Raw genomic sequence first — 26,500 nt, forward strand, 5'->3', positions numbered from 1 at the left:
AGCAATTTTCCTACAAACTCAACATTTTGTTGGACGTTCATTTCATTCAGTTCAGTTGTAAGTGCATATACAAAATACCAGTGTCATTTATTTATATGAAATATGCAAGGTTGTGGGAAATTAATTAAGTTGCCTAAGTATTTTTCATAATCTAATTGTTAGTTAAACACAAAAAGCGCTATAGCTCACAAATTATGAAAGGGCAACTAAAGGTATAATGTAATCCTTAAAGAGTTCATTGTCATGTTAGAAATATCTTGTATTATTTGAAGTTGATTAAGTTGAGGTTTACATTAGTCTAATAAGTAAAATTCCACACATTCAGGAGGATAAGTCAGTAATATCAAACAAACGAGGGCATTCATATATTACAAACCTGCTTAATTTTTTTTTTAATATAAGCTACCTCCTTCTTTATATAAACAAAAATAGCACGAAATTAGCTTGTGGATTTAAAACATAACTTTAACATGGAAACATGGTTGAACTGATAGAAAAGTAAAATCTACCGGAAGTGGAGTACACCACTGATATTTTGGAGAGAGAGAGAGAGAGAACCAATGGAACGTTAAAAAGAACTACAATTACAATGTAATGTTAAAAAACTACAACTCCCGGTATCATCTCCTCAGTCAGGCAGCTTTTGGCGGGTTTTTACGTTAGCGTCGGCCATTTTTTTTTTTTTTTTTTTACAATTCTTTCAAAGCTAGCCAACCAGCTACGGGTTCAAACACGAACAATTGTGCCAGACTTTTCATTCAAAACGTCAGCGAGTAATTCCGGAAGGTAGTATATTTTACGTTTGGATTTACTTAACAACTTTCACCGGTTTGTTCTGTTATAGGATTGAAACAGAACCGCTTGGGGACAAAAAGCACAAATAAGTTGCGGTCTCTCGCGTGAAGATATGGCGACCCAAACCCCAAGCCGCGCTGCCGCCGAATCTAGCCGGGCGACTGCTGCCTCGACGCCGCTCTCCCCGACCCGCATCTCCCGCTTACAGGAGAAAGAGGACCTGCGGCACCTGAACGACAGACTGGCCGTGTATATCGATCGCGTCCGGTCTTTGGAACTGGAGAACGACAGGCTCTCGCTGAAGGTCTCGGAGAAGGAGGAGGTCACAACCAGAGAGGTAAATTTGAATGTTTGTTTTAGTGTTAGCATACTAGCTAACAATTTAGCGCAAGCTCATGCTAACTAACTAGTAGTGTAAATATTTAGATGTAGCTTGGAATAAAGGCCACGTGGTGTCTTTAATCATCAACTTGATCAGAAAGTCGGATTTATATTAGTTTTCATCTGGTTAGTAGTTGTGGTAGTAGCGCTGTCATTAGCATAACAAATTGCATTCTGAGTACATTAATTAGCGAGTTGTCTGACTACTTATACAACTGGGGTCAATTCTTGTTTCTTAGCAACGTTAGCCAATTGTGTATATATATTAAAACACGTTGCGCTGTCACCGTATCATTAAATTAAATAAACAGGCGTGCCGCATGCATAGAAATATTTTTGCACGACAAATAAAGCAGTACAGATGGCAGCCAGATGTAGAAGTATTTTTTTTTAATACTGAGAGATAAAATTAATATTCAGTTGCTGCATGAAAGACAAAACGTGTATTTTGAATGTTTACAAACAGATGTGTAAAATCTCCCGCTCCCTCCTAACTGAAACATGGGAGTGGCCGAGCACGCCTTTCTCTTATTCCCAACGTCCAGCTCTCAACAAACTCCAACACAGCTTTATGTTAATGCACTAGAACCCAGCAGGTTGAATAGTGAATAGTCCTTTTGCTTAAGTCATTTTGCTTAAGGGCAATTCCATACAAATGTCAAGCTTCTCAATAAAAAAGGTACTTTCAGGCGTATTTATAGTTCTTGGGTCTTTTTTGTCTTGTTCTGTTCATGGTAGTTCAGTAGCCGTTGTGGTTTGTAACATGATTGTATTGTATCACACTTTTAATCCATGTTCCTTAAGGCAAGGCATTACACTACTCTTACAGAAAAGTTCATGGAATATAGTTTTTTTTTTAAATACCTTTTAATATTCAGTATAAAATTGAACTTAAATCCAATAATAAATGATGGGAAATTCATCCGCAGTATCCTTCCAATTGGAAATAGGAATGAACATGTAACATTTCATGAATGCAAATCATCTAGAAACTGAGCTATATTTATCTGGCTCTCGAATAAAATATATTTTTGGGGAAACATGGTTTTAACAGTTGTAATACAATCTTATTTTGTGTATTTCTATTCTGGTTAGTTATCATAATGACACAAATCATTCATGAAAGTTGCCATGTTTCAGATAATGTGATTGTGAGTGGACAAAACAATGTTTTCATATTTGTTTTACTTCAGTTTGAGAAAACATGTTATAGATGTACATTATGTAGACATAATTAACATGACAAATTTCTGCCTGTACTTAAAAAAGGAAGTACTGAACAAAAACACTTAAAATGCCTTGTATTAAAACTCTATTTTAATTCAATTAAACTCTTTTTTATTATTATTATTATTATTATTTAAATTCTAGGTTTTTGTGTGTTTGATTTTAATAATTTATTGTTTTAAGATCCTAAGTTAAAGGATTTTCCCCACACATCATGTTTTAACCATCTACACTGTGCTGTTTTCAACAAAGGGACTAAGGAACAAAGAGTTGTTTTTTTAACTTTCATTTTCTCTTTTGTATTGTTCACAGCGTTTCTGCGTGTAAATAACAAATGAAACTAATACAAAGTTTGGAGCGGTTTCAATAAGACTGGGAAATTATGATAAATAATAAAATCCATTAAGATGTAACAAAGCATGCATACGTTAAAAAAGAGCATCACTAAAAAAAACCTTCAGTTAAAAAATCTACGTTAATTTCATATGAATTATTTCCCATTAAAATAAAATCAAATGGATATATACAAATGTTAATTTTTGTTTAAAAAAAAAATTCCCAAAAGCATGGGCATGAATAAATAACAAAAGAACCCTTTCAAGCAAATTAGTTAATATTAAACTAAAGTGGATCAGACTATGGACTTTCTTGTATGTCATTCCACTAGCAAGGGTGCATTATTAATGCAAAACGATTTTCTCACTACAGTGTTATTTAAAAATGAGAGCGTTGAATACAGATTACTAATAAATGCTAATGTCATCAGTATGACTGAGGCTAGATTCTCATTCTTAGTTTATTTATTATTATTTCAGTTATGAAACAGTTAAAGATAACTTAAATAAGTAAATAAAACTTGCCATTTAAAGCCCAAATTCCTGTTTTTCTCTAATCGTCTATCATAATGCATTTGTCTTTGCCTGTGTCTGATCAGCTTTTACTTTTTGACCATGTCTTCATACAGCAGTGTGTGGGGAAATATCCAATAGGTTTAGAGCGTTCTATTGATTCACAGAAAATTTTATAAAATTACAAACTTTGAATTAGTTTGTAATTATTAAAAGACAGAAACTGTTATGATATCATAATAGCAGTCATGTGTCTGTGTTTTTGTCTCTAACCATGTCTGTGTATCTTCTGTAAGGTGACCGGGATTAAATCTCTGTATGAGGCAGAACTGGCGGATGCCAGACGTGTCCTTGATGAGACTGCAAGAGAGAGAGCAAAACTCCAGATCGATCTGGGCAAGGTCAACTCTGAGCTAGAGGAGGTCACGAAGAGGTAAGTTATAATGATTTAGGAAAAACAACACCGTCAAACAGATACAAGTGTGTGTTTAAATGACTGTATACACTGTACTTTATACAACTTTTACTCTAACTGAAGCAGTCATTTATAATTCTGTGCTGGTACTGCACATTTTGTTGGGTTTCAACAATTCACATGGAAATAAAAGAAATATGTGAAGGATTCTTTCTTGCCTCTGAATCTAGTAGTAGGAGACACCTGAAAACTATGCTTTTCTGCTTTTAAAGCAGAGGTCAGATCATGCATGAATAAAAGTCACCTGGTTGAAAAGTCAGTTCACTGAAAGGAAAAAGACACGGAACATGAAAAATGCACATTTGCTTTCAAAAGCCTTCATCTTAAGATCCAGAAAACTATTGAACTGTGGGCTCTTTGGTTAAAAAACAAATGGAGGAGATACTTATTATTTAGTATTATTTTCTCACTGATTTCTTACTGTTCCTTGGTGCATATCTGTAAAAACAGCCGCCTTTTCCACCAGCACATTATTATTATTATTATTATTATTTTCTTTTTTGTGGTAAAATTCTATCTGCCAGGATTTCCTTGTTAGTAATTTTGGCACTTTCGTGTATATGATGGTCTACAATGTTAATTCTGAACCAATATCAATAGACAATGAAAATCCAGAGTAAAAAATAAATAAATAAATGCATTAGATGACCAGCTGACACTAACAAATGCATCAGCTCTCCCCGATGAAGGATAGACTACATTTTGTGCAACATAAATTGAAGAGAAAAAAATCTCTACTCACAACTTGATCACGTGTGTTTTGCTTTTTGCTGTAGCAGCTGCAGACACCCCCGTGTTTATCACCATCTCCTAGTGATGGGAAGGTGTATTTTTATTTTTTTTGTTTTGTTTGAATTCACTGTGGTAAAGTGTGATCACCAGTCATTTAGTGTGTGCTTCATGAATTTTCAGTCACCATTTACCAAAAAAAAAAAAGGAGGGTGTCATTCCCAGTCTTTTCATAACCTCTCAGAATTTGCAGAGTGTATTGAAGGTTTAAACTGCAGTTGCTAGGATTTGTCTCTTCCCTTCAATCTCATGCTCTCCATATGAATCTCTGCGATGTGAAAAAAGATGGTGGATGAGCGCAGCGGTGGTTTTGTTCCATCCAAGCAGTTTTAGACCTGATTCAGGATAAAGAAATGTCATTGCCTGCGCTGTATGAATGAGTGAGGTATGAAACTGCTTATGCCAAATTCATACTACACGATTTCAGCCCGGAGTTCTTTGCCTAATTTAAATTTTAATTGCCTAAGTCTAATTTTGGGTATCGGCATCAACCAGCTCAGGCTCCATTTTTGCAGTGTCACATGATTGACAGCTCTTGATCCAAAGCAGGATTTGGGGATCAGGCATACTTTGTCAGGGATCTTTCCAGGTGAAAGATGTATGTTTGACGTGCAAGCCTCCTATGTGGATGCTCATGTAGCTTGTGTGCACACCCCTAAGTCCACAAAACAACAAAGTCATAAGAGTGTGAGTGGTACAAGTGATTCAGAGCTTTTGAAAGTTGTGTAGTGTCCACTGGGCATGTTAGATCAAAGGTCAGCACCTACAGTGCAACTTTTATATGCTTTAGCTGTTTAGTGGTGAATTACCACTTGTGAGGTAAGTAGAACATAGTATTATATTTTACATGAACTTTATCATATCTCTGAAGTGGTATTTCTATCTTTTGTTTGCTATACAGTGTTTATAGCTACATGTATTTATCATGTTAAGAAGGCTGTTTTTGCTTCATGCTGGTTTAAAATGTTGAGCATTTATACATTTAAAAAAAATTTAATGTGTATATGTTAACATTCAGTGCTGTGAAAGATTTCTTCCGTTTTTGTGTACATCTCACACTAAATTGTATCAGAAATTAAAACAAAGGCAACCTGAGTAAACACAAAATACATTAAAATACAGTTTTTTAAATGATAGTTATTTATTGAAGCAAAAAAAGTTATCCAATACCAACTGTGTGAAAATGTATTTGCCCTTGTAGTTACTAATTCCCCAAATCTATGAAACTGCATTCATAATGAGGTTCAGCTGGACTAGACACAACCATGCCTGATTACTGCAAACCCTGTTCAATCAAATTAACACTTAAATCGAACTTTTTCAACAGCATGAAGTTGGTTAAAAGGTCTCACACAGTAATACACTATGCCAAAATTGAAAGAAATTCCAGAAATCACGAAGAAGGTGATTGAAATAATTCAGACTGGGAAGGGTTACAAAGCTATTTCAAAGGCTCTGGGACTCCAAAGGACCACAGTGAGAGCCATTATCTCCAAATGGAAAAACTCAGCACAGTAGTGAACCTTCCCAGAAGTGTCCAACTTTCTACAATTCCTCCAAGTGCACAGCAACTACTCATCCAGTAAGTCACAAAAGAGCCACAGACAACATCAAAGGACCTACAGGCCTCTCTTGCATCAATAAAGGACACTGTTCATGACTCCACTATCAGAAAGACACTGGGCAAAAATGGCATCCATGGAAGAGTGGAGAGGTGAAAACCACTGCTAACCCAGTAGAACATTAAGGCTCGTCTGAATTATGCCAAAACATCCTCAAACCTTCTGGGATAATGTTCTGTGGATTGTTGAGTTGAAAGTGGAATTGTTTGGAAGACAAGTACATCTGGCATAAACCAACTACAGAATTCCACAAAAAGAACATCATACCTACGGTCAGGAATGGTGGTGGAAATTTAATGGTGTGGGGATGCTTTGCAACTTCAGGGCCTAGGAAACTTGCAGTAATTGAGGGAAACATTAATTGTGCTCTCTACTAGAAAATCAGTCCGTAAGTTGAAACTCAAGCGCAGCTGGATTATGCAGCAAGACAATGATCCAAAGCATAGGAGTAAGTCCTAGAAGTAAGTGATCTGATCTCCAGTTATCCGAAGCGTTTGGTTGCAGTTATTGCTGCTAAAGGTGGCACAAACAGATGAAGTTTAAGGGCTTTTTCCACATTGGTGATGGGTATTACAATAAAAACTGTATTGCATGTTTAATCAGGTTGCTTTTGTTTTATGTTGTATTTGGTTTGAAGTTCTAAAACTATTTGAGGTATACACAAAAACAGAAGAAATCAGGATGGGACAAATACTTTTTCCACAGCACTGTACATGCATCTCGATTTGAACAATTTGAGAAAATCGTGTTAAAACGTTAATTTGAATTAATCATGAAAATTGCCCAGCACTACTGCCACCTGTCATTTTTAGAAACCAGTTCATTTCACTTGCCTGATTTCTCCACCCCCACCCCCTTTGGGTCTCTTGTTTTCTTTGGTTTACTCTCGTTGCTAGTTAACACAAGGGAACAGGAAGTCTGTGGCTTTGTGCCTATGAACACTTTCATGATGCTTTGACCACAACGGAAATGCCATTTGTCTATTTTACTCTTCAACATGCGTTCCTTTTTTCTTCTTCTTCTTCTTCTTTTTTTGTTCTTTTACTGGACCGATTGTTTTCTAGACTGCATTTTACATGGCCAACAGTAGAGTAAAATTTTTGTCTGTGTTTCCTGGCCAGTATTTTCCAGTCCATACAGGTTTTCGCAAAATTTTGTTTGTGATTGTTGAGGCCAAAAAATTTTGCTGCGGCTTTTTTCAAATTTTGCGATGCAATTTACTTGAATTGTTGAAATTGCACTTGCATGAAATTGTTTTGCACAGTCTTTCACAGCAAATTTTGTGCGTTGTGATATCACATGATGCACCTTGGCCCAAATCTGTGGAAAATCTCAGGTAATTTAAAAAAATTGCAAGCTTCTCCGAATATTACAGAGTTTGTGTGATTTCTGCGATTGCAAAATCCTGGAGGGACTGATTTTCATTTTTGGAAGTAATCCTGCTCTTCTACAATACTGTATGTCAACTATGTGTACACTGTACATAATATGACTAGGCTACCACAGTGTTTCTCAGTTTGTCCTAGTGGTCTTTTCTGTTGGTATTGGGTAGCTGATTTACACAGGTAGCTGTTTTGTTGTGTTTTGCAGCTTTAAGAAGAGGGATGGTGACCTGGCTTTAGCTCAGGCCCGTATCAAGGAGCTGGAGTCTCAGTATAACCAGAGCGAAGCATCACTCGCTACAGCTCTCAGTGAGAACACAGCTCTCTGTGCAGAGATCACTGACCTGAAGAACCAGCTCGCTAAGGTTGGTCTTCTTACTTCATTTCACTTACTTTACTTTTACTTGTACAACAAGTTCGTTCCTTTAGCGAAGAATGTTTAAGGTTGACTTTCACTGAGAAGTTGGTCCCTTTCAGGCTGAGGATGCTCATGCTGTTGCTAAAAAGCAGCTGGAGACCGAAACACTGATCCGAGTGGATGTGGAGAACCGCTGTCAAAGCCTGTCTGAGGAACTTGAGTTTAGGAAGAGCATGTTCGAGGAAGTGGGTTTTATCTTTCCTTCTTTGTGTTAGTAGGTAATAGGGGCAGTCTGTGTTTTTAGAGCCCATTTAAACATTGAAAAGACTGATGTAAAATGCAAAAGCAGAACAATTCATTGTGTCCCCCCCCCAAACCCCTGATGTAGTGGTTTGGGGGAAAACAATGAATTGTTCTGCTTTTGCATTTTATATCAGTTACATCTAAGACAATACTAACACGTTTCTTAAGTTAGTCTAAAAGATATTGTGGCGATAACCTAAGTTCGAGCACTTACCTTCTGTGTGCTTTATGTAGGAGGTGCGTGGGACGAGGAAGCGCCATGAGAAGCGGATGGTGGAGGTGGACAGTGGAGGTAAGATGGAGTATGAATACAAACTGGCCCAGGCTCTGCAAGACCTACGCAAGGAACATGAGGAGCAGGTCAACTTCTACAAGACTGAGCTTGAGCAAACCTTCCAGGCCAAGGTACTACATTATTTTTTTTCATGGTCTCATTAATATTACTCTCGAAGTAGAAAAATGCTCGTTGGCTGTATGGAATTTTTGTAATTGTCATAGCTGGACATGTCGACCCTGTTTCGAGGCTGCTCTAGGATGTTTAATCAGATACAGAGTTCCTTTTTTCTGTCCCTCTGTGTAGCTGGAGAATGCCAAGGTGTCCTCTGACGTCAATGATAAGGCAGTGAACACAGCACGGGAAGAGCTGCAGGAGGCTCGTGTCCGTATCGAGGGACTGACTTATCAGCTCTCTGCACTCCAGAAACAGGTAGACCTTCCCTCTCACACCTGCTATCTGTTTAGCAGCTTGTGACAGCTTCATCCTGTCCTTAGTTTGCAACCTGTCAGGTACAGTAATAAAAATTTTGTCCTTAACCTAATTTCAGAACATTAGACCATTACAGTTGCACAAATTAATTGTGTCTTGCATTTTATTTATGATTTTGAATCACGCTTAATTTAAAACCATGCACATACCCTGTATTGAGTGTGACAAGATGAAAGGATAATGTGTGAGTAAATATCCTTGCATTTTCAATGTTGACAAGTTACAACTACCAGCTGAGGGCCTTTTTCTTGACTCAGGATGATCAAGAATAGCACAAAGGTTGGGAATATTGCCTGATCTGGCAATGTTGAAAAAGCTGATGGTAATCACTACATGAGAAGATTTTTTAACCTAGTCGTCAGGGGCTTGCAGAGGTGGACACCTGTTTGCTCCTGACATCCCCAACACCTGAACACTAAATATAAGTTCTTGATTACTTGGTTTTGTTGGGTAGGGTATAGGGCTGCACAATTAATATCGATCGCGATTATGATTTTGACTGCCCACGATTACATAAATATGATGGACTGCGATATTGACGTTTAAAGTTCGTCCTCCGCTCATAGAAAACTCCGCTGCAGATCAAATCAAGCGCTTTCTAAACTTACAGCCAATCACATAGAGCGGCACAGGGATGACGTCATTTTGTAATGCCAAGCCCGGAAACGGGTTTGGCATTTTAGCGCTCGAGCAGTCAGTTTCGCTGCGAGCTCCAGTGCTTGCGCGAGGGGAAATCATGATGCTAAATGGCACTACAGAGGATGTCTGGGACATTAAACCTCATCACGCCGAACAGGAAAAAACTTTGCAATTTTATTTATATTTTGCTTCTACGAGATGATACACTTTAAGGACCAGTCTAATTTGATGCAAAGATTTGTATATTAGCAGGAATGTAGCAAAACATGGAGGTGAAAGCAGTGGTCTGTTTATTTAAAAGTGAAAGTGCAATAAAAATATGTTGTCCCTAAAATCAATGAATAATTGAGATCTCAATATTGATCAAAATAATCGGGATTATCATTTTGGCCATAATCGTGCAGCCCTATTAGGGTATAGGGATGGGCGATATGACTTAAAACTATATCATGATATTTTCTGGTATTTATTGTGATAACAATATCAGTGATTATATAAATTTAGTTCCATGCACCACTGTTTTTGGCTACAAGTCATAGCTGTGATCTTGAGAGGCTCAGAAACACAAACATTGATTTAAAAGTAAAACTGATTTTCTGTAATAAAACTAGTTCCAGATTGTAGAGGTAGCTCCTCATTTAGCGATAAACTCCTCAGCTTCACGTCCACTTTCTGCCGTACTTGTTTTCACTCTGCACGTGAGCTGCAAATGAGTCGCAGACTGTCGCACACAGAAAAGCGTCATCAACTAGGCTTTATCGTTATCACGGGAAGACTAATTCTTATTGTGGGGAGAATTTCTACCGGTATATCACAAACGATAAGATATCACCCATCCCTAGTAGGGAATTGGGACAGCAAAAAACATGTGAAACATCTGGATAAAGGGTGGAGGCATAACATTTTACATTTGTTCATTTGGCAGACGCTTTTATCCAAAGCAACTTACAATTTAGACAGGATTTAAGAGTAGTCAGTAGTTTTGCTCAAAGCCCAACATTAGCAGCTTCAGTAGCCTAATGTCTTAAACGCTTCTCACTTTTCTTTTTTTTAAATTAAGATTTAAATGATTTGGTCAGGCTCTGTGTCAAAGGCAGTTCAATTGAAGACCATTAATCAATCATGAAGAACCATTCTCTTGCTCAAAAAACTTGACATGATAAATTGCAGGTCTCTTGCTTAAACATCAGACGCCTCACTTGAGACTCATGGTCTCTTGTGTACACTTTGTTGGTCACTTTCTTTATCTTCACTTTTCCCTCTTCAGTGCAAAACGATGTTTGTGTACACTGCACCTTGCAGGCAGCAGCAGCAGAGGAGCGCATGCGTGAGCTGGAGGACATGCTGAACAGCGAGCGTGATAAACACCGCAGAATAGTGGATGGCAAGGATCGGGAGATGGCCGAGATGAGGGACCGCATGCAGATGCAGCTCAACGAGTACCAAGAGCTGCTGGATGTAAAGCTGGCCTTGGACATGGAGATCCATGCCTACAGGAAGCTGCTGGAGGGAGAGGAGGACAGGTGAGCAAAATACACTGGATATACAAAGTCTACACACTTCTGTTAAAATTGCAGGTTTTTTAAATTTGTGATGTAAAAGAATCATGTCACCTTTAATGTGATCAAGCAGCCAACAGAATTCCGATGATAAACATTTTAGGGGGAAAAAAAGAACAAACTTAACCTGCTGTGTGGACCCTTTAACTAATAGTTTGTTAAAGCACCGTTTGCTCGTAATATAGCACTCAGTCTTTTTGGGTAAGAGTCTTCCAACTTGGCACAGCTTAATTAGTCAATTATATTCCACTCTTCCTTGCAAAAATGCTCCAGATCTGTCATTATGAGGGAATCTCCTGTGCTCAGTCCCCTTCAAGTCATTCCACAGGTTTTCGGTAGGATTTAGATTTAGGATTAGATAGGATTGGACCCCCCCCCCCTGGTTCTTACATACCTGCATGTTCTTGACTCTGAAAAGATTCTGTCATGTGTGCATGTTAATTAATCCATCTAGTACCAATCGTTCTACAGTCATCCAGGTCATGCCTTGGCTCATGTGTGTAGTGCAGCATTTAGACTCTCAATGTGTCGTGTACGCAATAGTTGCAGCATCGAGGCTTATCACTGCGAAGTGCTTTTCATTTAGACATAGCCTGCATACCATATCAAAACCTTTTATTTTGTGAAAGTCAATAAGGAGTAGGGTTTTTTAGTTTTCTTGCTCTGGTTGTTCAACCTACTTGTCCTTGTATTGTACTTGCAACAACAAAACAATATATCCGATCCAAAATCTGCCAGTACTGGGTATTTCATTTGTTTTTTTAGGTTAAATGCATAAGAGTTTAGCATTAAACTCTACTGTGTAGCAGATCTGCAGAAGAAGGAGTAGGTATGCTGTCTGTAATGGTTGTAATCACTCGAAAGAATGAAGTTCTTATCCAGGATGAGAGCATGTGGTTCAAATCATTCCAGACATTTGAGCTTATTTGTGCACATTCAGACTAAATTAAGCATGACTATCTGTCAGTTATGTAAGCATGAACACATTTCCCAAGTCATGTTTATGGGAATGAAACAAGTCTTGATTAATATGTTTCTAGTTCATTGGTTTCACAGGATGTCAGTTTGCTTTCCTCATATGCAGCCATACTTGTGTGTGTTTTTTCCTCTCATGTGAGCCAGATGATAGCAGTGTGTCAGAGTAGTTGATTGTTGTCCTTTATGCTTGAGCAGAGTACTGAAAGACTAGGGAGTGAGGGAAATTGCAGATGACTTTAGGCTGCAGAGCTGCTGGAAATGATGAAAGAGGTAATCAGCTCACCTCACCTCACTCGAGGCTACAGACCAGTAGATCAGTCAGAATTGAAATGAAGGAAGGAAAGAACAGACACCACTGTACAAAATCACAGCACATTGTATCATCTGGACTTTAGAGCTACACGGTTATATGATGCACTCGCGTCCTTCTAAAACAATTTTTCCCTTATAGATTTATATAATTGTTCATGTGGCTTAAACCTGAAAAGAAACCTAAATCTGTGATTGTGTCATATTGATTTAGTTTTATGGGCTCATCATATGCTTCATAAAATGTGAATAATTGGTGATTAAGCAACAACCACATTCCCGAGGTAGGGAATGTACCTGCTTAATTCAATTCCAGTATTATATAATCTACATGTATCATTTGTGGTGTGTAAGATTCTCCTGTGTAGTGGGTGCAAGTGAAGCATGTTTAATGGCGTCCCTAGATGGCAGTGTTCGTCACCACATTGTGTTGGTGCAGAATTAGCCCCAGGGTCTCCCAAAACAGTGTTTTTGTTTTTTTATTGTAATTGCAATTGCACCTATGCAACCATGAATCATGAAAAGGGTTTAGTTTACAACATGAATTTTAAAGTGAAAAGACAACTCTAAACTGTATTTGTTTCAAATCAAGTGTATGTGTGTGTGTTCCTACACAGGCTGAAGCTGTCCCCCAGCCCCCCCTCTCGGGTCACCCGAAGTGTGGTCGCTAGCAGCAGCTCCTCCCGCTCCTCCCGTGCTAAGAGGAAGCGTGTGGAGGTGGAAGACGAGACGGCGAGCGCTCCCAGTTTTCGTGTCAGCCAGCAAGCTGAGGCAACAGGCTCAATCAGTATTGAGGAGCTTGACCTCGAGGGCAAGAGTGTTACCCTCAAAAATAACTCCAATAAGGTGCCATACTTCTCACACTTTCCATTTCGTAAAGCAGACTTGAGTTTTAGAAAGCAACTATATAATGTGTATAGAAGCAAGGCTAAATGTGTGTGTACATATATGTGTGTAAAGGGTTTTCTGAGGCAGCCACACATGTATGAGGGTGTCTCAAATGTAAACTTAAAAGTGCAACATAAATTATAGAAACAGTACATTAAATTTGTAGTTGCAGTAAAAATGTACTACTGATCCAGTTTCTCGATATTCCCTCCTACTGCTACCTTAAACCTGATGCACTTTTGTGACCCCTATTTGTAATTGACAATGCAAATGAAAAAGAAAAAATAAGCATTAATGTTTTAATTTGACTCAACCTCATAGTAAATAGGTGCCTGATTTTGTGGGGTAGGAATGCAGTTACTGTAGACATTGAATGTTTAAAGCGTCTGCATCTGGATATTAAAGCTTAAAAAGCTTCAGATGATATTGATGATGTCACTATAGACTTTACGGAGACTCAATGTCCAACTCCAAGAAACCAACTTCATTATTAATCACATGAACAAATGGCTGACTTTACGAGTTGCTTGGTTTAGTTTTCCTCTATTGTTCCTTATTAAATAATGTTAATGAGACACTACTAATATAACTCTGCAATACTGTTTATTATGATATATGTAGCATAGAGCGTTAGAAGCCTTTGAAACTGAAAGCCTGTTTTATGACCTCTTGAATTCACAGATAACTCTTGTTTAAACTTTAATCTAATTTTGAATCTTAATATCTCACTTACATGTTGAGGCATGGAAAATTAGAATTTGAGGATAATGATGGCTATGTCTAGCATTGCATGATGTTCATCTGAATATTTTATTGAGCAGTGTTTTCATGTCTTCTCTTTCAGGATCAGTCTCTGGGTAGTTGGAGGCTAAAGAGGCGAGTTGGAGAGGGAGATGAGAGAGCCTACAAATTCAGCCCTAAGTTTGTCCTTAAAGCAGGACAGACTGTTACAGTAAGGATTTTTCTCTTCATTTTTTCCAACTGCCTTTTTTTGTTGTTGTGTGTTGTATATTTTATTAAATCACCATTAGTGCCATTCGGATTGGCAATTCAGCAAGGAGTAAATCAAGTAATCCAACAAATAACTAAATATTTTTTTAAAGTGTTTTTTATAAAAGGCAGGTTCATTTGGGGGTAAACCAGTTGTAGATAAAAGAATGAATAAATGTGAATAGTGTTGGTATTAACTGTAAGACTACTGTGTGCTACAAGGGTTTAATTAAAAGTGATTAAGATCTCACTGTTTTATATTGGTTTCAGTAAATAGTTTCTTAGAGAGTCTATAGAAGGAGAGGATCTGTTTAGTTACTGATGGCAGACTGGTAGCACCTAGAAAAGAGGTGAACTGAGAGATGATGCTTCACAGATGCTCCGCTGTTTAAGCAAAGACCTTTCAGCCATGAAATTTATATATATGTCGATATATACACACACACACACACACAGTATCTGTTTCTTTGATATCCTCACATTGAGAGCGTTGTGTTGGTTACCTTGGTTGAAGTTTGGTTTTGTTGTTGCGCACAGGTGTGGGCTGCAGATGCGGGCGTGGCTCACAGTCCTCCCTCAGACTTGTTGTGGAAGAGTCAGAGCAACTGGGGCAGTGGAGATGAAACAGTTACTCTGCTGGTCAATTCAGATGGAGAGGTACACACCACCAAGTGCTTCATAATTCAGAAAAAAACTGTACATCTTGTTACATATCGTGTTTTCTTGAAATGCCTTCAGGAATTTTTTCATCGCCCCACCCTCATTCTCCATCTCGTAATATAGCACATCACACTGAAAAGCAAAATGTTTTTTGTTTTGTTTAACTGATCATATTTCGGTTGATGTTTTTGGTGAAAAACAAGTCTTTTTTTAAGAGTTAAATGCTTAACGCATGACAGAAAACAGAGACTTTCAATTGGATTTCCATAAAGGAGTGTACAGGAATTGTGCTCCACAGAGATGTAAATGCTCGAGAGTGTTTGTGGTGTCACAGCTAGTCAATCATTAAAATGCATTTATTGGCTTAGCATGCCTCTTTCCTTTTCATCTTGTAATGACATTAATAAATACTGACAGTGTAGGAGATTTTGTGGAAATGTCATTTTCAAAAATATCGTTTAGTAAAGAATCTCATATCCTCTGGGGAAAAGATTTTTGCACCTTTTTCTGTTCAGTTCTGATCAGGTTTTAAATCCGGAACAATAAAATATAGACAGTGTGTCTGAGAAGCGACGCTTCCGGGGGTTTTAGGTGACTTATTCAGTCCTAGTACAGGTACAGCTTACAGTCATTCTATTTTCATGTGACCTACTAATGAAAGAACAGTTAGGGGATTTGATTTTGTTTCCTTTTAGTTTTTGTTATATGTGCAGCAGAGACCACGATCAGCACTTTCATACACTTTAAGACTTTTAAACAAAGCTCTTGTAATAAATATTTCTTTAAATTAATTAATACCATGATTTTTAGACTAGGGTATCATGCTGTTAAAATTTCAAACCTTAACACTCGTGCAGCCTTCAGCTTATCTCAGAAGTGAGAAGTCTGAGCTTGGAATTATGGGGGTTTTTTTCTTCCTTCTTTCTTTCTTTTCTCCTTGTATTTGACGTACAAAGTCAGGGGGGAGATCATGGATGCCTCTGTGTTCATCTTTTGTTAGCAACAGTCTAGCCAGTTAACTGTGATGAGTGATGTATATTTACCTCCTCAAAAGAGTAAACTCTTTAAGTCAGTGTAAAATATGTAGCAAGCTATTATGTCTGTATGTATGTTGACTGATCTAAAGCAAATACTACTGTTGTGTACATACAGCATAGCACATTTAATGAAGTACTACTTTGTTTACTTTTGATGTTGTAAGCAGCCGTGTTGATGTGACGTCACTCGCTGAACTCATAATTGAGAAGTCTGCCCTGAGTTCATGAGTAGGATTTTTGAGTTGAGTTGAACCTTGCTGGTCGGAGGTTGGGAATCAAGTTCAACACAGCATAATACTCGGGGGTGTGGTTATGATCGTACTTCAGGGATCCTGGGTGCCCATGAACGCTGATCAAATAAACCTAACCATAATGTTCAGAAAAGCAAATGTAAAGCTTTATGGAGAAATGGCGCTTTATGCTTTTGTGTCTCATGTAAACAAGTGTATTGCTTATTCAGGGTGATGGGACTCTTTTTAGGAGCACTTGTGTTAATAATCACAAAAATTTAGGAGCACAGTTGAAGTTTAGTGTGGGGTTTTTTTGGGGTTTTTTTTGTTGTTTTTTTTTTTAAAAAGAGGTGGTAACGTTAATGTGCTACAATATAACACAAGTAGGCATGAGCTTGTCAATTATGACAGAATTTAGGAACATTGTGTGAGCCTTGTCAAATTAATTTACCTTCTGATAAACTAAATTTAATATTTTCAGTTAATTTTACAGAATGTATACAAAAACCAACTACTAACCTGTTCCACCTTGTAAACAAATACAATAAACCTCAATGTTCAGTCTCGGGTGATGAAAAGCGGTGTGAAAGTAACTGTTGTGTGGTGTAGATGCATTTTGGAGTTGCAGTTTTTATTCTGATTGTATTATATACTTCAAACAGGTCACTCGCACTGGTGCGAATAAATATTTTTTCATGGTTGCACAAAGTACTTTTGCGACTGAAATGGTCACACTGTAGAGCCCCGGGAGGTTATTAGTGTGACAGCTGAACCCCCTCTGGATGAATAATGAATTGTTAATGATTACTGTACTCATGTGCCTTGACTTTATTGTGTAATCTTGTGCAATCTCATGCAACCCTTGAGAAGCACTCATGCCTCCTCACACAGGTTGAAAAGCCCTGTTCTACATGCTCACAGCTGTGTAGTTCATTGTTTTTCCCAGTCCTGAAGTACTACCATAGTGAAGTGCTTACTGGGATTATTTATTTATTTATTTATTTATTTATTTATTTTAAACACCTGAAATGAAGAGCTCTGGATTTAGCTAGTAAGTGCTTCAGGACTGAAGTTAAACATTTAACCTTCTCTTGGAGAAATAAATAGCACGGGTCCTCCCAAGCCTATTTACTTGACAGACTTATTAAAATTCATTTAAATCCAGAATGAAATGGCTACATAGTTTATTCATGAGGTAGGAACTGCCACGGATTAAAATCATGTCTGGTTCTGCAGGAGGTGGCAAAGCGAATGGTCACCAAAAGTGTGGTAGAGATGGAGAATGGAGATGATGAGAATGGAGATTTTGGAAATGAAGATCTTTTTCACCAGCAGGTGAGCTGCATTTACACTCACTGAACACTTTAATAGGAACACCTGCATACCTGCTCATTTATCCAATCAGACAATCATGTGGCTATACAGTTACTGTAGACTTCCTGTCAGCTCAGACCAGTCTGGTGATTCTCCTCTGATCTCTCTCATCAACAAGGCGTTTCATCCTGCAGACCCTCTGCTCACATGATGGTTTTTTGTTTGTTTGTTTTTCACAGCATTCTGTGTAAACTCTAGAGACTGTTGATACTCAAACCAGCCCATCTGGTACCAACATCCATTCCACAGTTAAAGTCACAGAGAGCACACTTTTTCTTCATTCTGATGTTTGAAGTGAACATCAATTGAAGCTCTTGACTTCTATCTGCATGAATTGCATTGCTCTGCTGCCACATTATTGGCTGATTTTAGATAACTGTATGAATGTACAGGTGTTCCTTTCAAAGTGGACAGTGACTGTATGTGCTAGTTATAAGCAGTATTTGTTTCATTATTATATTTTATTGGAGTTACTTGACTGTACCTTTTGATGATTTAAAAATATATATATATATATATATATATATATATATATATATATATATATATATATATATATATATATATATAAAATAAATAATTATTTTTCTTCCCCCCAAATTGTTTCTTTTTCAGGGAGATCCGAAGACCCGATCCAGAGAATGTGCCGTCATGTGAGGAAGCTTCATTCACCCCAGTATTTTCCCCTGATTGTTCCCTCAGAGCCACTAATTTTCATATTCTTCAATCACAAATCCTTAAAATAGTTCCCTCCCTTACTGCCAGAGTGTTGCTGGCATACAGTTTTTACAGACCTCGTTTTTTAAAGCCAGATAACCATGAACTGTGTATCAAAGAATGTTGTTGTTTTTTAAATTGCAGTCTAAAATGTTTTTCTTTTTATCTTTTTGATAAGCATCAAATGGAAGTTGGACAGCTTCCAAATACATGCCTCACCTCCCCATAATAGAGGTCTTCACAATATAACAGCAGGACATGACTTGATGTATTAAAAAAAAAAAAAATAGAAGTGTAGTAGAAGGTAAAAGATCCTGCATGGTGATACAGTAATGTGTGTCACCAGATGGTTTGTTAGGTAGGATGAGAAATGTTTTGAGACGCTTCGCTTCATCATGCAGTTTACTCTGTTGAAACTGACAGCTGCTGCTTAGCTTGTGTATTTTTCGTTTACTGCATCGTTGTATGGATAAACAGGGTGGAAAAGGAATGATGGGAGATTCACAGAAATGATGACTAAACACCATTTTGGTGGGGTTTTTTTCTTTCTTAAATAATGATGAGCAAAATCATGTGACACTGATCATTGAAAGTGAATAATTGAAACTTTTGGGCATTTTAGGGATCTCCATAGTCTAATAGGGTGTTTAGTTTTGGTGGAGGTTTTTTTATCATGTAACTGGGTACCTGGCTTCTTTTTTTCCTAAGCATCCTCTGAAATCATGCAAACTAATCCGCTTTTGTGCTGCAGAGATTGGGAATCTCAGTAGGACTGGGCTTCAGGGACTGATTAGAGCAGATAAAAGATGTTACGATTCATGACATCACAGCTGAAACTGAGCTGATGGGTGAGAAGTGTTCAGAAAGTTCTGAATTGATATTAATATTGAGCTGAATCTTGATTATAACATCCAGACCACACATTTTAATTATAATGCACTCCAGTTTACAGTGATTTTCAAGCAAACATTTACGTTTATTCACTTAGCAGACGCTTTTATCCAAAGCGACTTACAAATGAACAAACGTTTACATATGGAATCTGATACAGCAGGGTATGCTGTTATGAGAAAATGATCAATGATCTGTTACCATCCTGAATTGATTTTCCTAAAACAGCACACCCTTAAGTGCTTTATTCCTCTTAAACCAAAGCCACAAAGTGTAAACTCCTCTGGCCCATGGTGGAAAACTGACTTTTACAAAGTATTGACAATGGAGACTCCTTCCATAGATGTTAAATGAAACATCTTACAGTAAACAAAGTCAGTGATTTGTTTTTTAATTGTAAATTCATGGAGTGTCCACCATACAAATCCCTGTGTAATTTGTGACCAGAGAAAACTACCAGAGCTGCTGCTAGAGAAAGTAAATTGACACCGTCTGACCAGTCAGATTTGATCAGTCAAAACCCATGTAGTATAATGCAAAAATTCTTTCCCTAAGATGTTATGAAATCTGCCAAACAGTTTTTAAGCGATGGTTAGATTTTTATGTCATTGCTTAAGGTATAGTTCAGATTTTAAGCCACTGCCAAATATTAAATGTTGGTACTTTTCCACCCTGTTCATTCAAATGCAGCTGTTATACATTATGATTTGTAAAAGCTCTGTTATATATAATTTTTTACATTATTGTAAATGTTAAAATGAGGTTTTTCAAACAATTAGGACACCTGTTAATATTTTTCTACAGTTTTAATCCAAGGGTATGGGGCTGCAAATAAACCAACCGCTCTCAGCACCAGCTGTTGTGCACTGGCAACATTGAGGGAGGCTGAAATTAGCCAAATGTCCACCAGCAGCAAATTTTTTAAAAATTGTCATTTTTATGGGTGCAACAGATCGCAGATGATCCACGATCCATATGGATCACGACCCACGGTTCGGCACACACGAGACCTGCGGATTAATTGCGCAGATTAATCCTAATTGTATAACGACCGCAGAGCAAAGGACCGTTTTACTACCTATGCTTTTTAAGTAATTTCTTTCTTAAAACTCGATGCCGAGTTGCAGTGAAACTATACAGAGCAGTCACGTGTTCACGTGAACGTGGCAGGTTAATCAGTCAGCAATGGCTAGTGGAGGAGCAGAAGAACTTGAAAAGCCTCCTGGATCATTCAAATCGCATGTACAGGAGCATTTTGACTTCCCTGTAAAACAGAATGATTACTAAAGAAGGGTGGTGGACAAAACTGTTATAGTATGTAGGCACTGTGGCATGAGAGAGCCATATTAAAGTGGCAATACATCGAGTATGGCCACACATCTGAAGTGACATCACCCTGGTGTGCCAATGACAGGATTCAAAACACAGCAGCTTCTCACCACTGCACTTAAGCAGCCCTTTACAGCAGAATCAGACCTTTATGAACAGGAAAAAATCAAAATGATCGCGGACTTATCTGATGCATTCTCTATTGCGATCACCACAGACAGGTGGATATCAAGGGCTACAGAAAGCTACGTAACTGTGACTGCTCACTACATCACAGTAGAGTGGGAGATTTGAAGTCTGGTGCTACAGACATGCCCCTTCTATGAGAGTGACACAAGCACAACTCTAGCGCAGGTACTGATAGAAGTAACAGAGTGGAAGTTAAAGAGGCACAATATATGTAGCAATATACCAGTGACTACAGATAATGCCAAGAGCCAAGTAATGCAGTGATAGAAGCTGGACTGGGACCACAGATCGCTTGCTTTGCACATGTGATAAATTTAGCATCCCAAAGGGGAATCTCCGTGAACTAGATGGACTGCATGTGCTTAAGACCAAGCAAGAAATACTACAATTACCAGCCCACAAGCTCATACATGATGTCACAACAAGATGGAAATCCACTTATGGCACGTTGGAGCACTATCTGGAGCAGCAGGCAGCTATGTACTCTGCACTGACAGAGAAGACACTGGAAAAAAAATTTCAGAGACATTATCACCTTGTCTGCTGATGATGTGAAAGTGGCAGAGGAGGTCCTGCAGCTGCTGAAACCTCTCAAAACAGTCACAACCCTATTGAGCACTGAAAATGCACTCTCTGTGTCCATAACCTCTGAAAACCAGGATTCTACAATCCATGGCTGCAAATGAGGAGGACAGCACCATTACTAGAGATGTCAAAGCTGCCATTAGAGGCAGAAATGTAATTTTTTATTTTTTTGCTGATCCGCTCCGTGACACAAAAACCATCATGTGATCCGAACCGTGAGATTTGTGGTCCGTTGCACCTCTAGTCATTTTAGAAGTTTCCCAGGACAGTTATAACCCTCTGAATTCATCCCCTGTGCACAGGAGGGGAATCCCAGCGGTGCTGAGGTGGACTTCATATGCATTTGAATGCAAGATGAATTATTAAACATGGCGTAAACTATTAGCTGCAGGTGATATCAGATGCAACCTTTTATCATTCTAATATTGGCCAGGGGAGCTGGTTTTATTATTATCATTAGGCTGCTCAGTAGAGCACTTTGCATATTGGATCATTTTAATGGGAGTTTGGAAATCAGGTTTACATTTTTATTTTACAATGTGTATTTTCCTTTTAAATTGAATACGTGATCATGAGCTAAGATCACTGATTTAACTCACTGTACAGATTTCATTAGGATGAGTGAACATGTATGCATTTGCTGCAGGTCCTCTGAACTAATAAAATCATCACTTTTTAAGGTTTTTTTTTTTTTTTTTTTTTTTTTTTTTTTTTTTTTTAAAAACACTCCACATCTGTGAATAGAAATCTGAGCTTATTTTGTAGAACTTAACACTGTTGGCCAGAGATTTCTTTTTTTTTTTCTTCTTCAGGTTTTAATAGACATGACTGTGATGTGTAACAGATGACAAGCACTTCCTGTGTTTTCTGAGCAACAGTGCAGGATATTAGATACAGTAATAATCTACTGTAAAGCTGATCTTAAATAGCAATGATGAGCTACACACTCATCGGGTAAGTTTGAGCCATTTAAAATGTGAAAGGAATGAAATTTGAATTGACCAGGGCGGGGTAGGGGGAAGTATCGAGATCATCTGAGGAATGAACGCAGAGCAAGCAGGCCCAATTTCTCACAACTTTTTACTTGTGTGATTTGAATTGTTTTGTATGCATAATACAATAAATGTTTTGCATAGTATTATCAGATTTCTTGATCTTTCTCACTCAATCACTTTCACTAAGAGCTTTATTCTGGTCAGTATCATCATAGATTTGGAGCCTATCCTAGGAACACTGTCCATGAGGTGGGATTGCACTCTGGATTGGATGCCTATGCACCATGGGCACAGTGCATGCACACACACATTCACACCTAGGATCAAGTTATCTTAGCCAATCCACCTACTTCTCTGTATTCAGGAAGTGATGGGAAACCCACATGAACACAATCCATTGTGGTGATGAGGTGGTGATCACAAGTACAAACAGTAACTAGTTTTGTTTGGACTTTATTATTAATAGCAGAGTAACATGCTGCTGTATCTGTTAAATGCTCCAAATATCTGTATCTGTATCTGTGGAATTTCTGGCTACAGCTACAGTCCTCTGAGGATGGCAAGGCCAAATAATTTTTTTTTTTTTTTTTTGCTGTTGACGGAATACATTTGGGTTTGAGATCAAAAAATGAATATGAGAAGAGAGTTTAGTATTTCAGCTTTTGTTTCCTGGTTTATTTATGTAGATGTGTTAAACGACAGAACATGGCACATTTTGTATCAGACCACCCAATCTGTAGGCGAGCAAAAATACTGGAACATGTGACTGACGAGTGTTTGTTACCCTGGTGTGGCCTGTTTGATTGATTGATTGTTTAAACAATAAATAGCTCTGAACATCTATTCTTGGGTTTCACCTATGAAGACTGCATTTGTTGTTATTAAAGGATAAGCCAAAATGAGGATTAGAGAGCTGTCTATGGGAGAAAAGCAGGAAAAATCAGAGGTAATACAACAATTCGGAATGTCCTGAAAAAGAAATAAACCACTGATGTACTGAGAAACAGACCGAATGGGTCAGCCAAGGAAAACAACAGCAGCTGATTACAAACATTGTGCATTGTGAGAGCTGTGAAGCAAAACCCAAAAACAACAGTCAGTGAAATCACCAACAACTTCCACAGGGCAGGGGTGAAGGTGTCACAATCCATTGTTTGAAGAAGACTTTTGACAGCAGAAATATAGAGGCCACACCACAAGATGCAGCCCACTCATCAGCAGTAAATATCAGAAAGCCAGATTAGAATTTGCAAAGAAATACAGAGATGAGCCACAAAAGTTCTGGAAGCAAGATTAACCTTTAACCAAGTGATAGAAAGGCCAAAGTGAGGAGAAAGAAAGGATCTGCTCATGATCCAAAACATACAAGCTCCTCATCCAAGCATGGTGGTTTCTCTGCCAATTTGCAGAGTAATGCATCCAAATTAATCAGGAGGAGCTTTATCATTCAGCAAGACAATGGTCCAAAACACACTGAAGAGAGAAACATACCCCCCCCCCCCATACCTCCGAAATCAACGACAACTGAAAGATGCTGCAGTAAAAGCCTGGAAAAGCAACACAAAAGAAGAAAGCAACAGTTTGGTGATGTCCGTGAGTCACAGGCTTGATGCAGTTATTGCAAGCAAGGGATAGGCAACCAAATATTAAGTGTTATTTACTTTAATTTACTTCAAGACTGATCTGTTCCTATACTTTGGCTCGACTAAAATTTGGGTGGTCTGATACACAAGTTCTGTTTCATGTTTTATGTTGTTTAACATAAAACTTGTATCCATCATTTGATCTCAAACCCAAATGCCTTTGGTGTATAGCACAAACACATAAATTATATATTATATAAATATATAAAATATATAAATATATATATTATATAAATAGTTTCGGGGGGGGACTGTACATCACTCTATCACTGGTCTCAAATAAAGATTGTGACTTTTTTTTTTTTTAATCCTGCATGCACATCCCTGGATAATAAGTGCATGGATTATTCATGGTCTCATGATAACATTCTGTTCAGCACATTGAGATTTGGCAGACTGAATCCTTACAATACAGCATTGTGATATTAATAAACCATGGAGAATGTGATGTGAAATTTTAAGATTCTCCAATAAGAACATGTGCAATACTGTGCTTGAATTGTTCCTTCCAATGGGAAGACATTTATCTCCTACAAAAAGCAAACAATTAAAAAAAAAAAAAAAAAAAAAAATGTATACGTAGAGTCTCCCTCCAAATGGTATGTAGCAGGCAGTGAAGATATTTAGAAGAAATCATGACAAGTTATTGGTAGCACAGATTGTCAGGGTGAGTTTGGGTATTTGTGTAGGGAATTTGTTTGTCAGGTATTTATGAAGGTTAATCTACAGTGCTTCTCTCAAGATAAATGTAACAGATGGCTTATAAGTTGTATTTGTGTGTGTGTGTGCGCTTGTTTACATGATGAAAATTGCTTGTTCCTGAGTTGAAGCTCTTCAAGACTGCAGTGTTGAATTGTTTTGGTAGTTTTAACACATCAGACCCCAACCTGTTATCATGGGAAAATTGAACATTCTTGCAGCGGCACAGGCTTTGCTTTAAAAATGTCTCTCTCGGACAAACAAAAACTCGTCTTGCTACACCATTTTGTTATTGGACTTCGCTGCCTCCTCTCATCTAGTCGTCTAACTGCCAAATCAGACTTATTACAGCGCCATCACTTTCCTCTCACACTTGAGTCTTGCAAACATTCATTGTTTCCTCTGGTCGAGCCATGCATATTGCATGTGCTCTTCTTCTCAGCCATTCGAATTCTGTTCATGCGGTTTGACCAGCTGCCAGCCGACTCTCGATGCCTGACTTTCCTTTTGGAATACCTTGGCAGGTACGGATCTCTGTCTCTGAGTCTCAACTAAACATCATCAGTTGCATCATGCAGGTTGCAGTACCTATTATCCTTCATTATAATCAGTTTGCAGTGTTCGCTTTTCCAAGTCAGTCAGCATCTGAATGGGATGTGATTCTGTGCTTGGAACATCATCTTGGGTTCTGTTTTAAAATGTACAGCTGTATTTTCTAGCTTGTTGTTTCCCCTTCTATTCTTGTTCAAAGTCCAAAATGTTTTTGAAGAAAAATGGTTGTGGTGGCAGCAGCATTCGGTACAGTGGGGCTCATTTATTATCTTGCTTTTGTCACAACAATGCAAATGTACAACATCCACCCACTGACCATCTGCCAGCACCGTCCTCACCCACCACCCGCTTTCATCTAGTGTGTGTGCAGACAAAACTCACATCACTATTTCCACAGGCTCTTCTCTTCAGCCTCATTGCCCTATAGGGTCGGTAACATGCTCATGATGATAATTGTTTAGACCGTTTCTGCATCCGGTTCTGAAAGAGTTCAAAGCTTCTCTTAGATGTTTTGTTTACTAGTAGTGAAAGAGTAAATACCATGAGCAGATTTTTAATAGGGATGCATCAATCTGATGTTCATAAAGATGCTCCAGGACCAGGCAGTACTATGCGACATAAGCATCATGTGGTTTGTGTGGCTAATTTTTAGAGGGCACAAGGACGGAAGACATGAACCTGCAGAGCAGTATCACAAGGCGTGAAATATGAAAGCAACATGCCATGAATTGTGCTCACGAAGGTATTCGAGGGAGGAGCAGTGAGCAAGTGTGCTGAGAAATGTTGCATGAGAGAGAGAGCACATCACTTCTGTGAGAACTGAGCCACAGGCACTTCCTTTCCTTTTCAAGATCCAATTTACGGCACTCCATTTGAACGACTACGCTCACTGATGCTGCTCAGTCTGCTCAGGTCTGCTGTCCCCGTGCTTGCTATTAAAGACACTGTTTAAACACCACAACATCTCAAACATAACGCACATGGAGTTCACTGCTACGTGGCCACAATCAACACAGAGCTAAATAAAACGTTCCTCGACGCTCCCCTGATTGTGTAATAATAAGTACTCACAAAACATGATCTCGTACACGTTCTAAAAAACTATCGGTGCATCCCTAGTTTTAATACACGCGTTAATAAAAACCCACCATCCAAAACAAATCATCTCTCAAGAGGTCTAACGATTAATTGGGACTGGATTAATCTCATGCTCGGGTTCCTTGTAAACTACAAGCCAGCGATCGATATGAGCATTATCAGCAGCTGTGTGAGGCACAACATGTGTATGAG

The 26,500-nt window shown here is 38.2% G+C and overlaps 1 protein-coding gene across 1 annotated transcript; it reads left to right on the forward strand.

Moving 5' to 3' along the window:
* The first annotated feature begins 221 nt into the window (after window positions 1-221).
* Window positions 222-22,036, forward strand: lmnb2 (lamin B2). The gene is made up of 12 exons (XM_053634270.1): window positions 222-1,132; window positions 3,548-3,684; window positions 7,728-7,884; window positions 7,997-8,122; window positions 8,415-8,585; window positions 8,761-8,886; window positions 10,888-11,108; window positions 13,049-13,277; window positions 14,164-14,271; window positions 14,847-14,966; window positions 17,473-17,571; window positions 18,226-22,036. The coding sequence occupies exons 1-12, from the start codon at window positions 908-910 to the stop codon at window positions 18,265-18,267; spliced, it is 1,761 nt and encodes a 586-aa protein (XP_053490245.1). The 5' UTR covers window positions 222-907; the 3' UTR covers window positions 18,268-22,036.
* Window positions 22,037-26,500: the final 4,464 nt, after the last annotated feature.

This window comes from Ictalurus furcatus, chromosome 10, assembly GCF_023375685.1.
Source record: "Ictalurus furcatus strain D&B chromosome 10, Billie_1.0, whole genome shotgun sequence".
In the NCBI taxonomy this organism is placed as follows: domain Eukaryota; kingdom Metazoa; phylum Chordata; class Actinopteri; order Siluriformes; family Ictaluridae; genus Ictalurus; species Ictalurus furcatus.